The 16,099-nt window shown below is 51.0% G+C and overlaps 1 protein-coding gene across 2 annotated transcripts in view; it reads left to right on the forward strand.

Moving 5' to 3' along the window:
• LOC142483290 (glycine N-acyltransferase-like) overlaps window positions 1-5,649 on the forward strand; it is an 87,592-nt gene extending 81,943 nt beyond the window's left edge. For both annotated transcript variants that reach the window (XM_075583383.1, XM_075583384.1), the window contains exon 6: window positions 3,510-5,649. In XM_075583383.1, the coding sequence (XP_075439498.1) occupies window positions 3,510-3,909 (400 nt within the window). In that variant the 3' untranslated portion in view covers window positions 3,910-5,649. The remainder of the gene's footprint in view (window positions 1-3,509) is intronic.
• Window positions 5,650-16,099: the final 10,450 nt, after the last annotated feature.

A 16,099-nucleotide genomic window follows, 5' to 3' on the forward strand; every position in this document is an offset into this window, starting at 1 on the left:
GCGCGCCTCTCTCCCTGTTCCCCAGCGCGCCTCTCTCCCTGTTCCCCAGCGCACCTCTCTCCCTGTTCCCCAGCGCCTATCTCCCTGTTCCCCAACGTGCCTCTCTCCCTGTTCCCCAGCGCACCTCTCTCCCTGTTCCCCAGCGCCTCTCTCCCTGTTCCCCAGCGTGCCTCTCTCCCTGTTCCCCAGCGCCTCTTACCCTGTTCCCCAGCGCGCCTCTCTCCCTGTTCCCCAGCGCCTCTCTCCCTGTTCCCCAGCGCACCTCTCTCCCTGTTCCCCAGCGCCTCTCTCCCTTTTCCCAGCGCACCTCTCTCCCTGTTCCCCAGCACCTCTCTCCCTGTTCCCCAGCGCACCTCTCTCCCTGTTCCCCAGCGCGCCTCTCTCCCTGTTCCCCAGCGCGCCTCTCTCCCTGTTCCCCAGCACGCCTCTCTCCCTGTTCCCCAGCGCCTCTCTCCCTGTTCCCCAGCGCCTCTCTCCCTGTTCCCCAGCGCGCCTCTCTCCTTGTTCCCCAGCGCCTCTCTCCCTGTTCCCCAGCGCCTCTCTCCCTGTTCCCCAGCGCCTCTCTCCCTGTTCCCCAGCGCACCTCTCTCCCTGTTCCCCAGCACCTCTCTCCCTGTTCCCCAGCGCCTCTCTCCCTGTTCCCCAGCGCTCCTCTCTCCCTGTTCCCCAGCGCACCTCTCACCCTGTTCCCCAGCGCACCTCTCTCCCTGTTCCCCAGCGCACCTCTCTCCCTGTTCCCCAGCGCCTCTCTCCCTGTTCCCCAGCGCCTCTCTCCCTGTTCCCCAGCGCGCCTCTCTCCCTGTTCCCCAGCGCCTCTCTCCCTGTTCCCCAGCGCGCCTCTCTCCCTGTTCCCCAGCGCGCCTCTCTCCCTGTTCCCCAGCGCGCCTCTCTCTCCCTGTTCCCCAGCGCCTCTCTCCCTGTTCCCCAGCGTGCCTCTCTCCCTGTTCCCCAGCGCCTCTCTCCCTGTTCCCCAGCGCGCCTCTCTCCCTGTTCCCCAGCGCACCTCTCTCCCTGTTCCCCAGCGCCTCTCTCCCTATTCCCCAGCACCTCTCACCCTGTTCCCCAGTGCCTCTCTCCCTGTTCCCCAGCGCCTCTCTCCCTGTTCCCCAGCACCTCTCACCCTTTTCCCCAGCACCTCTCACCCTGTTCCCCAGCGCCTCTCTCCCTGTTCCCCAGCACCTATCACCCTGTTCCCCAGCACCTATCACCCTGTTCCCCAGCGCCTCTCTCCCTGTTCCCCAGCGCACCTCTCTCCCTGTTCCCCAGCACCTCTCACCCTGTTCCCCAGCACCTCTCACCCTGTTCCCCAGCGCACCTCTCTCCCTGTTCCCCAGCACACCTCTCTCTCTGTTCCCCAGCGCCTCTCTCCCTGTTCCCCAGCGCGCCTCTCTCCTTGTTCCCCAGCGCCTCTCTCCCTGTTCCCCAGCGCCTCTCTCCCTGTTCCCCAGCGCCTCTCTCCCTGTTCCCCAGCGCACCTCTCTCCCTGTTCCCCAGCACCTCTCTCCCTGTTCCCCAGCGCCTCTCTCCCTGTTCCCCAGCGCTCCTCTCTCCCTGTTCCCCAGCGCACCTCTCACCCTGTTCCCCAGCGCACCTCTCTCCCTGTTCCCCAGCGCACCTCTCTCCCTGTTCCCCAGCGCCTCTCTCCCTGTTCCCCAGCGCCTCTCTCCCTGTTCCCCAGCGTGCCTCTCTCCCTGTTCCCCAGCGCCTCTCTCCCTGTTCCCCAGCGCGCCTCTCTCCCTGTTCCCCAGCGCGCCTCTCTCCCTGTTCCCCAGCGCGCCTCTCTCTCCCTGTTCCCCAGCGCCTCTCTCCCTGTTCCCCAGCGTGCCTCTCTCCCTGTTCCCCAGCGCCTCTCTCCCTGTTCCCCAGCGCGCCTCTCTCCCTGTTCCCCAGCGCACCTCTCTCCCTGTTCCCCAGCGCCTCTCTCCCTATTCCCCAGCACCTCTCACCCTGTTCCCCAGTGCCTCTCTCCCTGTTCCCCAGCGCCTCTCTCCCTGTTCCCCAGCACCTCTCACCCTTTTCCCCAGCACCTCTCACCCTGTTCCCCAGCGCCTCTCTCCCTGTTCCCCAGCACCTATCACCCTGTTCCCCAGCACCTATCACCCTGTTCCCCAGCGCCTCTCTCCCTGTTCCCCAGCGCACCTCTCTCCCTGTTCCCCAGCACCTCTCACCCTGTTCCCCAGCACCTCTCACCCTGTTCCCCAGCGCACCTCTCTCCCTGTTCCCCAGCACACCTCTCTCTCTGTTCCCCAGCGCCTCTCTCCCTGTTCCCCAGCGCCTCTCTCCCTGTTCCCCAGCGCGCCTCTCTCCCTGTTCCCCAGCGCACCTCTCTCCCTGTTCCCCAGCGCGCCTCTCTCCCTGTTCCCCAGCGCGCCTCTCTCCCTGTTCCCCAGCGCACCTCTCTCCCTGTTCCCCAGTACCTCTCTCCCTGTTCCCCAGCACCTCTCTCCCTGTTCCCCAGCGCACCTCTCTCCCTTTTCCCCAGCGCACCTCTCTCCCTGTTCCCCAGCACCTCTCTCCCTGTTCCCCAGCGCACCTCTCTCCCTTTTCCCCAGCGCACCTCTCTCCCTGTTCCCCAGCACCTCTCTCCCTGTTCCCCAGCACCTCTCTCCCTGTTCCCCAGCGCGCCTCTCTCCCTGTTCCCCAGCGCACCTCTCTCCCTGTTCCCCAGCGCGCCTCTCTCCCTGTTCCCCAGCGCACCTCTCTCCCTGTTCCCAAGCACGCCTCTCTCCCTGTTCCCCAGCGCGCCTCTCTCCCTGTTCCCCAGCGCCTCTCTCCCTGTTCCCCAGCGCCTCTCTCCCTGTTCCCCAGCGCCTCTCTCCCTGTTCCCCAGCGCACCTCTCTCCCTGTTCCCCAGCGCGCCTCTCTCCCTGTTCCCCAGCGCCTCTCTCCCTGTTCCCCAGCGCGCCTCTCTCCCTGTTCCCTAGCTCGCCTCTCTCCCTGTTCCCCAGCGCCTCTCTCCCTGTTCCCCAGCACCTCTCTCCCTGTTCCCCCGCGCGCCTCTCCCTGTTCCCCAGTGCGCCTCTCTCCCTGTTCCCCAGCGCGCCTCTCTCCCTGTTCCCCAGCTCGCCTCTCTCCCTGTTCCCCAGCACCTCTCTCCCTGTTCCCCAGCACCTCTCTCCCTGTTCCCCCGCGCCTCTCTCCCTGTTCCCCAGTGCGCCTCTCTCCCTGTTCCCCAGTGCGCCTCTCTCCCTGTTCCCCAGCGCGCCTCTCTCCCTGTTCCTATCCTTCTGGGGTTTTCCGTTTGTCTTGACATAGATCTTCCTGTGATTTGTCGACCACAAAACATCTCTCATTTTCCACTGGATTTGCTTCTCTCTAAAAGTCTAAATCCCCAGCGCCTCCTGAGCTCTGACTCTCCTCCCCCCCATTCCCCCGTGTCTCCTACCCCCTCCGTCTCTCATCCCTCCACCCTTCTGTCTTTCCGCCCTCCCCCTAACAGTCTCTCCTCCCTTCCTACCCCCCTCACAGTCTCTCCTCCCCCCCTCGGTATCTCCTCCCCCCCCCCACAGCTCGGCGGACTTGCAGTTCTCCTCCCTGTCCCCCCACGAAGCCTCCATCGTTAACACGTTCTGGGGGTTTGGCGGTAACGAGCGCAGCCTGCGTTACGTGGAACGATGTATCCAGAGCTTCCCCACCCTCTGCGCGCGGGACGGAAATGGAGGGCCGCCGGTCGCATGGGCACTGAGCGAGCAGTCTGCAGAGTTACGTATGGGTTACACGTTCCCCGACTTCCGGAGACGGGGACTCTCTCGCAAGCTCATAGCCACGCTGGGGGCCACATTACATAAGAGGGGGGCTCCCTTGTACTGTCACGTGGCCTTTGACAATACGTTCAGCCACGCGGCCGCCCTGGGGGCAGGATTCAGGCTGGGGGGCATGTGGGAACAGTGGGAGGTGCAGCCTCTCTGAGATCACTGTCCCTAACACCAGATACCCCTCAATCTGTGGCCCCCTCTGCTATTCCTGTGCTGACCCCCACACACATCCTGCCCTGTGGCCCCCTCTGCTATTCCTATGCTGACCCACACACATCCTGCCCTGTGGCCCCCTCTGCTATTCCTGCACAGATACTACACACACACATCCTGCCCTGTGGCCCCCTCTACTATTCCTGCACAGATACTACACACACATCCTGCCCTGTGGCCCTCTCTGCTATTCCTGCACAGATACTACACACACATCCTGCCCTGTGGCCCCCTTTGCTGTTCCTGCACATATACTACACACACACATCCTGCCCTGTGACCCCCTCTGCTATTCCTGCACAGATACTACACACACACATCCTGCCCTGTGGCCCCCTTTGCTATTCCTGCACAGATACTACACACACATCCTGCCCTGTGGCCCCCTCTGCTATTCCTGCACAGATACTACACACACACATCCTGCCCTGTGGCCCTCTCTGCTATTCCTGCACAGATACTACAAACACATCCTGCCCTGTGCGCCCTTTGCTATTCCTGCACAGATACTACACACACACATCCTGCCCTGTGGCCCCCTCTGCTATTCCTGCACAGATACTACACACACATCCTGCCCTGTGGCCCCCTCTGCTATTCCTGCACAGATACTACACACACATCCTGCCCTGTGTCTCCCTCTGCTATTCCTGCACAGATACTACACACACATCCTGCCCTGTGGCCCCCTCTGCTATTCCTGTGCTGACCCCCACACATATCCTGCCCTGTGGGATTTCTCTGCTATTCCTGCGCTGACCCCCACACACACCCTGCCCTGCGGACCCTCTTCTAGTCCTGCGTTGACCCCTACACACATCCTGCCCTGTGGGATACCTCTGCTATTCCTGTGCTGACCCCCACACATCCTGCCCTGAGGTTCCTCTGCTATTCCTGCACACACGTATCCTGGACTTTCCAGGTACAAACGTCCAGCTTTTGCTGCCAGTTTTGGTCACTCATGTTCTCTTTCCCACAAATTACACCCAAAATCTTAATGTCATCTTGTGGTTCCGGATATCCACCAGCTACCTGGAAATCAGGGTCAGGTGATACACCAGCTACCTGGAAATCAGGGTCAGGATATCCACCAGCTACCTGGAAATCAGGGTCAGGAGACCCTGCCCAACAGGAGAAACATTTCTCATGGTTTGACACCGCTCCATATTCATCAATTAAAGTTCTTACTTCTTTCACTTCCTCAGAGTTTGTTACACATATTGTTACATTGTCTGCATAAGCAAGACATTGTATATTTCCATGAGAAGGGACTGGTAACAAAACCCCTTTTTTGGTTATATTCCCCTCCAAAAGTCCGAAACAAGGATTGCTCTCAAAAACATATAGTAGGGGACTTAAAGGACATCCTTGTCTGACGCCTGATTTTTTTATTGAACCACTCTCTTGCCACATATTCACTAGTGGAGTTCCTGATGCTCCATTATACAAAGTCTTAACCCAAATATAAACTTATTGGGAATCCTATAGCTTTTTAGAACAAAATAGAAACGTATGATTATCTGTATCAAAGGCTTTGCTATGATCAATACTTAGTACATAGCCCTTCATAGCATCCATCCTGCTGCATTTCTCTTACCAATAACCGATTATTCAATGTCTTTCTCACTAATCAGTGTCTCTGACACACAACTTAACCTAATAAATAAAATCTTAGCTAAAATCTTGTAGTCCACGTTTAATAACGCTGCGGGTCTCCAATTTTTAAACAATAATGTTTACTCCCCTTTTTATGTGCTGATACTACTACGGATTCCTGCTGGGAGCTTTGGACATGGAACTGTAAAGCTGAGCTAGAAGCGACACTGAAACATCCTTGAAGTATTTATAAAACTCCGCTGTGAGTCCGTCTGACCCAGGAGTTTCCTTTCATTGTAAAGATGCTATGGCATCGCCTAGCTCGGAGTAACTGATGGGTCTTACAGGGCTGCGCTTATAGTGCCGGAGACGTCAGGCTGCAGTTGCTGGGCAAATCAAATTGAGATGACTTCCAGCGATCGCGACCAAGCCGTCTACTATAGGTACGCCCAGGCTCCTCTAGAAACAGCCTTTTATTTGGAAAAACTTCATCATATGACATCTTTCCATGTTTCCCTGACCGGTCCTGATTACGTGTTCCCTGACCGGTCCTGATTACGTGTTACACAAAGGAAATCTCCAGCTAAAAGCACCGTTTTACTTGTAACTAAATATTGTTTTATTTGCTGAAATAAAGTTTCCTCATACACATTTTTGGGGTTTATAAGCATTAATTACCCTATAATGTCTTTTGTCAAAAACAATGTCAAGTAATAGACACCGACCTGGTGACATTTAAACTAATTTTGTGCACTGAAAATGTGCATCGTAAATAATAGTGCAGCTGTGGTAGCCCATGTGGCTAGTGGACTTGCCACCCCTGGAATCGCCGCACTCCTTGCCTCATGGGGAGAGGGGGCGACCCTGGATGAAAGGGTCTGGCTGCTTGAAGCTGCACAAGAGACAGCAGCCCCGCGCTCCCACCTTGTTAACGGGGAGCAAGCCGCCCCCCGAGGGGACCACCACAGCTCCGCGAAATTCGTGGATGGCACGGGCAAAATTCACGGGTTTTTGAGGAACTTTGAGGCCCAGTGTCACAGATACCGGGGGCCAGAATGGGACTGGGTTTTATGGCTTGACCCGTTATTGTTCGGCGCGGCCAAGGAGACAGTCCAGGAAATCCCCGCCGAGGATGGCAAGGACTATGGACATGTAAAAGCCCTATACATAAAAACACACAAAGGGGCGCAAAAAGGGAGAAAACAAAAACTAAATTAGTAACAAAATATATACTTTATATGTCAATAATTGAAACATAGCACTCACATTAAAAGTGGTAGGTACATAGTTACATTATAAAGTTACATAGTAGAAAAAAGACGTACGTCCATCAAGTTCAACCTATGCTAAATTTAGACAACAGATACTTTATCCTATATCTATACTTACTTATTGATCCAGAGGAAGCAAACAAAAAACCCCAGTGTCATATCACCCAATGATATCTCATAAGGGGAAAAATAAATTCCTTCCTGACTCCAAGAATTGTCAATCAGATTAATCCCTGGATCAACATCCTTCCCATGTATACTTATTTGGTATATCCCTGTATACCTTTCCTTTCTAAAAAAAAAAAAAAAAAGATGCCTAACCTTTTTCTGAACAAATCTATTGTATCTGCCATCACAGTCTCCATGGGTAATGAATCCCACAGTGTAACTGCCCTTACTGTAAAGAACCCTTTCCTTTGTTGCTGGTGAAATTTCCTTTCCTCCAACCTTAAGGGATGGCCCCGAGTCCTTTGTACTGCCCATGCGATGAATAGTTCTTTTGAAAGCTCCTTGTACTGTCTCCGAATATATTTGTATATAGTAATATCCCCTCTGAGATGTCTCTTTCTAATGTAAATAAATCTAATTTAGCTAGCTTCTCATAAGTTAGATTGTCCATCCCCTTTATTCATTTGGTGACTCTTCTCTGCACTCTCTCTAGTTCCATAATGTTTTTTCTTAGGATTGGTGCCCAAAATTGTACTCCATATTCAAGGTGTTGTCTTACTAATGCTTTGTAAAGGGGCATAATTATGTTTACTTCCCTTCCATCCATTACCTGTTTAATGCAAGATAAGATCTTGTTTGCCTTTGCAGCTACTGCCTGACTTTGGGCACTATTGCTAAGCCTGCTGTCTACAAGCACTCCTAAATCCTTCTCCATCAAGGATTCCCCCAAGTTATCCCCATTTAATTTGTAAGTCGCCTTTTTATTCTTGTATCCCAAATGCATAACCTTACATTTACAGAGTATCTGTATTAAACCTCACCTGCCATTTACTTGCCCACGTTTCCAGTCTCTCCAAGTCCTTCTGAAGAGAAATTACATCCTGCTCTGATTCTATTACCTTACACAATTTAGTATCATCGGCAAAGATGGAGACTTTGCTCTCTATCCCAACCTCAAGGTCATTAATAAACAAGTTAAAAAGCAGGGGTCCCAGTACCGATCCCTGGGGTACTCCACTCACGAGAAACAAAGCGATAAAAGTGTGCTACTAAAATCAAACTCAATATTGAACCACAAAAAACCCAAGTGAGATTGTGGAAATACAAAATGATAAAATGAACTAATTACGTGATCCTAAAATGTGATTGGAAGAGAGCGTCTGCAGCTGTAGAAGCAGGGGTGGCTCAAACACCCCCCAAACTATAACAGAGAAAAACACAAAAAACAGCGCACAACGCTCATAGTGCATTAAATAAAATATCATTGGGTTACACAATACATGATAAGTAATCTGCGTACATCAAGGAAGAGTTATAACAGCATTTCATAATGTTACCCAAGCGCCAACCAGCAGGAACAGGTATCTCCAGCAAGATGTCATCTAGTGTATCCACAGATATTTAACTGGCAGATCCAGAATCGTCACACTGCTGCCTTTGGTCAGTGCCTAAGGTAAGTCTGTGGCTTGGTTGCCTATATTGTTCCAGACTAGGATGAAGAAACTTTTCGGTTTCGAAACGCGTTGGATAATATCACGACTAGAGATCTCAGTGATCCAAGGACATTAATATCCATCTTGCTGCTGAGGTGATTTGAGATCGGTGAGAACCGGGGTGTGCGACACACGGAGTCACAGCCGGGTGACGTCATTGACGGCCAGACGGAGTGACGGTCGGAGGCTTACTCCCAGAGAACCACAGCTACCAAACTACCCCCACAAACGGATTCCTCACCATTCACCAGCAGTAAAACTGTAATATTGGGACACCCTGGCATGTATCACACTCCTAGTCTGAAACAATATAGGCAACCAAGCCACAGACTTACCTTAGGCACTGTCCAAAGGCAGCAGTGTGACGATTCTGGATCTGCCAGTTAAATATCTGTGGATACACTAGATGACATCTTGCTGGAGATACCTGTTCCTGCTGGTTGGCGCTTGGGTAACATTATGAAATGCTGTTATAACTCTTCCTTGTATTGTATTGTATGTCTTTATTTATATAGCGCCATTAATGTACATAGCGCTTCACAGTAGTAATACATGTTGTAATCGAATAAATAACAGATATTATAAATAACAGATCATGGGAATAAGTTCTTTAGACATAAACATAACATTAAGGAAGAGGAGTCCCTGCCCCGAGGAGATTACAATCTAATTGGTAGGTAGGGAGAACGTATAGAGACAGTAGGAGGGAGTTCTGGTAAGTGCATCTGCAAGGGACCAAGCTTTATGTATCATGTGTTCAGAATATTCACAGTGCTATTCGTATGCTTCTTTAAGCAAGTGTGTCTTAAGGTGGGTCTTAAAGGTGGATAGAGAGGGTGCTAGTCGGGTACCGAGGGGAAGGGCATTCCAGAGGTGTGGGGCAGTCAGTGAAAAAGGTTTAAGGTGGGAGAGGGCTTCAGATACAAAGGGGGTAGAAAGAAAACATCCTTGAGCAGAACGCAAGAGTCGGGATGGTGCATAGCGAGAAATTAGGGCTGAGATGTAAGGAGGGGCAGAAGAGTGTAAAGCTTTAAAAGTGAGGAGAAGAATGGAGTGTGAGATGCGGGATTTGATTGGAAGCCAGGAGAGGGATTTCAGGAGGGGAGATGCTGAGACAGATCTAGGAAAGAGTAGAGTGTTCCTTGATGTACGCACATTACTTATCATGTATTGTGTAACCCAATAATATTTTATTTAATACACTATGAGCGTTGTGCGCTGTTTTTGTGTTTTTACTCCACTCACGAATTTAGCCCAACCTGAAAAAGTTCCATTTCTGACAAACCTCTGTTGTCTGTCCTTTAACCAGTTTTCAATCCAGGTGCATATATTATTACTGAGTGCAATTGTCTTCATTTTGTACACCAATCTCTTGTGTGAAACCGTATCAAAAGCCTTTCCAAAATCTAAGTAGACCACATCAACTGCATTATCATGGTCTAAATTCCTACTTACCTCCTCAAAGAAACAAATAAGGTGAGTGTGACAGAGTAAATAAAAGCCACCAGCTATGCCTGGCAGACATATGTTTAGTCTGCAGTGCAGCAGTGACTAGGTTAACTTCAGCTGGGAACCTCAGGACATTTAGTTGGATCCCAGCTGCCTAATCAAGGTGTGTTTAAAACCCTAGGCTGTAGACACATGCTGATTGGCTGTTCAGGAGAGAGGAGATTACTGATAGAAGGTCTGTCTGTTGTATGCTATCTGAAACAGGAAAATCCCCTGAAACTCTGGAGAGAGAACAGCTTGATACAAGGTTAGTTGCCTTATTTTTACTCTGTCTGATAAAGAGAAACTGTTTTGTCTGCTGAAGAAAAATACATTTTTCTTTTGTTTGCTGATGAAAAGCTATTTTTGTTTTGTGTGCTGTATAAATTAAGGCTAAATAAATAAGCCTTATCCAAAGAACCTGTGTGTGTAGTTGCATTTACCCTGCAACATATGGTGTTAGAAGTGGGATTTTCAAAAGGCACCTGCAGTTAAAGGGCCACACACACACAAGAATGGAAGACATTTTGAAAGAGTTTCTGTGCGAGCAGACCAGACAGCAGGGACAGTTAATGCAGGAGCAGGCCAGGCTACAAGCGGAGAGAGATGAAAGACTACAGGCAGCACAAGATGAGTGGATTGCCAAGCTGCTTACTCATTTCCAAGCGTCTGCCAGTCCAGAACTTGCAAACAGACCCCCGATACTCCTGAGGAAAATGGCGCCGAACGAGGATCCAGAGGCTTTTTTACTGACAATTGAAAGAGTTGCCGAAACTCAGGGCTGGGCTACAGATCGCTGGGCAACTGCTTTGGCTCCGCTCCTCATAGGAGAAGCCCAGGCCTCATATCAGGGTCTCCCAGCAGATCAGGCAATGGACTACCGACAAGTAAAAGCCACCATACTGGATCGCTTAGGTCTGGCCCCACAGACCTACCGTAAGCAGTTCCGGAACATGAAGTACACAGCTAAGATGAGACCCCGGGTCCTCGCTCAGCGGTTATTGGACTTATGTACGCGCTGGATACAACCCGAGCAGTGCACTAAGGAGGCAATTCTTGAGCAGGTGGTTTTGGAACAATTTCTACAAATAATACCCCCTCCCGCACGCTCGTGGGTAAAATGCCACGCTGCTGAAACCCTAGCTTTGGCGGTCCGACTCGTGGAGAACTTCCTTGGGGCTGAGCAGCAGGCAAGTGTCCTAGACCCGACTCCACCGGCAATTGCGGACGCCCAAAGAGGGAGGTCGGATCAACGGGGAACCTACGGCCCGTCCATACGCAACCGCCAAGTCCAACGGAAGGAGCAGTCGTTCCAGCAAGGACGGAGTACAAATGCTGGTCCCCGCCGAGACCCTCATCTCCTTCCGGATGTCGGCTCGTCGCAAAATGAGAGGAACTTCCGAGGACGTCGCCCACAGGACCCACCAGATGCCTGGTCACCAGTATCCGGTCCAGCGGAGTGCTATCCACAGCCCCCTCCTGCGAAGGAACCCTCTCCATGTTCCGCCTGCGGAGAACAAGGCCACCGGTATGTGGACTGTCCACAGATGGATTGTTCATTCAGCAGGACCATCGCCTCGGCCTTACCTGGTGAAAATTACAAGCCCTGGCTACTTCCAGCCCTGATTGGGGGAAAAAACGTCCAGGCCCTTGTAGATTTGGGCTCTGGGAAAACTCTGGACCTCCAGGAACTGTTACCGCCTAACGTGTGTTCATTTGACTCCCCATGGAGCATAGAATGTATACACGGCGATGTAAAACGCTATCCGACGGCCAAAATCTGGCTGCAGGTAAAAGGTCAGGAGGCTTACCTCGAAGTAGGAGTCGCTCCTTGGCTCCCTGCCCCCGTTGTGCTCGGCCGGGACTGGCCTTTCTTTTCAGACCTAGTGGCTCCAGTCTCTCACGAGGAGCCCCCTTCTATGGCTCAGGAGAACCCTGGCAAACTGTTCCCCTTCTCGGCAGACCTTTTTCCCAGTAGACACCGGGTTCAAAAGACTCGGAAGCAAAGATGCTCTGACAAACAGGACTGGTTGCAGAAATCTGGGTCTCAAGGTGACCATTCTAGTAGTCAGAGGTCACAAGTGATGGCTGGGGATGGCCAGAGGGAGGGGGATATGGGTCCTGGAGATTTACCAGACCTGTACCTCCCTGACTTTCGCCAGAAGCAAAGGGAAGATCCAGTCCTTGCTAGACAGTATGACAAGGTGGTGAAAATTGATGAGCAGATTTTAAATGCACAGGGGGTGATAGTATTCCCCCATTTTGAGCTATCAAATGATATCCTGTATAGGTTGACTAGGCAGACACAAACAGGGGAGGTCACCAGACAGATATTGGTTCCCAAGGCGTTTGTTAAATCTGTGTTCACTCTAGCCCATACTGTCCCTTGGGGTGGCCACCTGGGCAGGGATAAAACATTGGACTGTATTTCGCCCCGATTCTATTGGCCAGGGATGCATAGCGATATTGCTAAGTTATGTGTGGCATGTCCGGAGTGATAGCTAACTTGTCCAAAGGGACAAAAACCAGCCCCTTTGGTTCCTCTACCTTTGGTGTCAGTTCCCTTTGAGAGGATTGGGGTAGACTTGGTAGGATCTCTAGAACCTTCTTCGAAAGGGCACAGGTTTATTCTTGTAATTGTTGATTATGCAACAAGATATCCTGAGGCGTTTCCCCCGAGAACAGCAACGGCGAAGCAAGTAGCCAACAAGTTGTTGGAGCTGTTCTCACGGGTTGGACTTCCCCAGGTTATGTTGACAGACCAAGGTACAAATTTTATGGCTAAGTTGATGCAGGATGTCTTAAATTTACTAGAGGTCAAGTCTGTTCGGACATCGGTCTACCATCCACAGACTGACGGATTGGTGGAAAGATTTAACCGAACTCTAAAGGGGATGCTGAGGAAATTTGTAGATTCAGAGAAGAGAGCCTGGGATGAACTTCTCCCTTTTCTGCTATTTGCAGTGCGGGAAGTTCCTCAGGCCTCCATGGGATTCTCCCCATTTGAACTGCTCTATGGCCGCCAACCCCGGGGTATCCTAGACCTCCTAAAGGAGTCCTGGGAGGAACAGCGGTCCCCTTCTAAGAATACCCTGCAATATGTATTAGACCTTAGGAAGCGCCTAGATGTGGTCGGCCATTTTGCTAGGGAGAATCTTAGATCAGCCCAGGACAGTCATGAGAAACATTACAATTAGAATGCTCGCATGAGAGTGTTTCACCCAGGAGACCAGGTGATGTTATTGTTACCCAGTTGCGAGAGTAAACTCCTGGCCAAATGGCAGGGCCCATTCGAAGTACTCCGCCGCACGGGTGATGTGGATTATGAGATCGCTTAACCAGGATCCAGGAAGGGTAAGCAAATTTACCATGTGAACTTGCTGAAACCCTGGAAGATGCAGCGGTCTCTATTCATTCACCCAGTGGAGGAGGAAACGGATTTGGGTCCTCAGCCTCCACGGGAGAACATCGTGAGTGACGATAAAATCCCAATGGGTAAACAGTTGTCCTCTGAACAAAAAGGGGACTTGTTAGCAATAATGACCCAATTCCATGATGTTTTTTCTGATTTACCAGGGCAAACTAATTTAATTTCACATGCAATCGAGACAGTACCTGGGGTAAAAGTACGTTCCCGTCCTTTTAGATTGCCTGAAAGTCGTAGGCCCCTGGTAGAGAAGGAGGTACAAGAAATGTTACACTTAGGAGTGATTGAGGAATCATGCAGTGAGTGGTGCAGTCCACTAGTTATGGTCCCTAAACCTGATGGCAAGGTAAGATTTTGTGTGGACCTCCGAAAGGTTAATGCGGTATCCAAGTTTGATGCATATCCGATGCCAAGGGTGGATGAATTAATTGACGCCCTTGGTAACGCGGAATATATATCCACGCTGGACTTGACAAAAGGATACTGGCAAATACCCTTAGAGGAAAAGTCCAAGTGCAAAACAGCCTTTGCCACTCCCATGGGTTTATACCAGTTTGTGACAATGCCATTTGGACTGCATGGAGCCCCAGCCACATTTTAGAGACTCATGGATAAGGTACTGAGACCCCATAGGACTTATGCCGCAGCCTACCTAGATGACATTGTCATTTATAGTAAACACTGGCGGGCCCATCTAAATAGGCTGAAAGCGGTCCTCAAATCTCTAAGAGAGGCAGGGCTCACAGCCAACCCTAAGAAATGTGCCTTGGGTAAAGCGGAAACCAAATACTTAGGGTATGCAGTGGGAGGTGGAAAAGTAAGGCCACTAGCCGACAAGGTACTTGCCCTGAAAAAAGTTCCGACCCCCCAAACAAAAACGCAGGTACGCTCTCTGCTGGGTTTAGCAAGGTACTATCGGCGGTTCATCCCCAACTATTCGGAAGTGGCAGCCCCTTTAACGGACCTCACAAAAAAGTGTGCCCCTACACAAGTGGTATGGTCAAGGGAGTGTCAGAGAGCCTTTGAGGACATAAAAAGGTGTCTATCAGAGGGTCCCGTCCTTAGAAGTCCAGACTTCAACAGCCCTTTTGTAGTGCAAACAGATGCATCAGAGATAGGGCTAGGGGCAGTGTTGTCACAACAGTTTGAGGGAGTTGAACACCCTATCCTTTTCCTGAGTAGGAAATTGTTCCAGAGGGAAAAAAACTACTCAGTGATTGAGAAAGAGTGCCTCGCAGTAAAGTGGGCAATCGAGGCTTTAAAGCATTACCTGGCAGGAGTCCATTTTACTTTGGTGACGGACCATGCTCCACTAAAGTGGTTAAATAGTATGAAGGATTCCAATGCTAGATTGACTAGGTGGTATATGGCCCTCCAACCCTTCTCATTTGAGATTCAGCACAGGCCGGGAAAAGAGAACGCAAATGCTGACTTCTTTTCCAGAGAGGGGTGGATGGTCGGGCTTCAGCCGTGCATAGCCCCAGCCGCACACTAACAGGGGAGGAAATTGACAGGGTAAATAAAAGCCACCAGCTATATGCCTGGCAGACCTATGTTTAGTCTGCAGTGCAGCAGTGACTAGCTTAACTTCAGCTGGGAACCTCAGGACAATTAGTTGGATCCCAGCTGCCTAATCAAGGTGTGTTAAAAACCCCAGGCTGTAGACGCATGCTGGCTGTTCAGGAGAGAGGAGATTACTGATAGAAGGTCTGTCTGTTGTATGCTATCTGAAACAGGAAAATCCCCTGAAACTCTGGAGAGAGAACAGCTTGATACAAGGTCTGTTAGCAAAGTGCATGGTTTATGAACTGTCTGTCTCCTGCATAGAAAAGAGTAGTTGCCTTATTTTTACTCTGTCTCACAGCTGAACTGTCTGATAAAGAGAAACTGTTTTGTCTGCTGAAGAAAAATAAATTTTTCTTTTGTTTGCTGATGAAAAGCTATTTTTGTTTTGTGTGCTGTATAAATTAAGGCTAAATAAATAAGCCTTATCCAAAGAACCTGCGTGTGTAGTTGCATTTACCCTGCAACATATGGTGGTTGAAGTGGGATTTTCAAAAGGCTCCTGCAGTTAAAGGGCCACACACACACACACACAAGAATGGAAGAAATTTTGAAAGAGTTTCTGTGCGAGCAGACCAGACAGCAGGGACAGTTAATGCAGGAGCAGGCCCAGCTTCAAGCGGAGAGATATAAAAGACTACAGGCAGCACAAGGTGAGCGGATTGTCAAGCTGCTGACCCATTTCCAAGCGTCTTCCAGTCCAGAACTTGCAAACAGACCCCCGATACTCCTGAGGAAAATGGCGCCGAACGAGGACCCAGAGGCTTTTTTACTGACATTTGAAAGAGTTGCCGAAGCTCAGGGCTGGGCTACAGATCGCTGGGCAACTGCTTTGGCCCCGCTCCTCATAGGAGAAGCCCAGGCCTCATATCAGGGTCTCCCAGCAGATCAGGCAATGGACTACCGACAAGTAAAAGCCGCCATACTGGATCGCTTAGGTCTGACCCCACAGACCTACCGTCAGCAGTTCCGGAACATGAAGTACACCGCTAAGATGAGACCCCAGGTCCTCGCTCAGCGTTTATTGGACTTGTGTACGCGCTGGATACAACCCGAGGAGTGCACTAAGGAGGCAATTCTTGAGCAGGTGGTTTTGGAACAATTTCTACAAATAATACCCCCTCC

This window comes from Ascaphus truei, unplaced genomic scaffold, assembly GCF_040206685.1.
Source record: "Ascaphus truei isolate aAscTru1 unplaced genomic scaffold, aAscTru1.hap1 HAP1_SCAFFOLD_315, whole genome shotgun sequence".
In the NCBI taxonomy this organism is placed as follows: domain Eukaryota; kingdom Metazoa; phylum Chordata; class Amphibia; order Anura; family Ascaphidae; genus Ascaphus; species Ascaphus truei.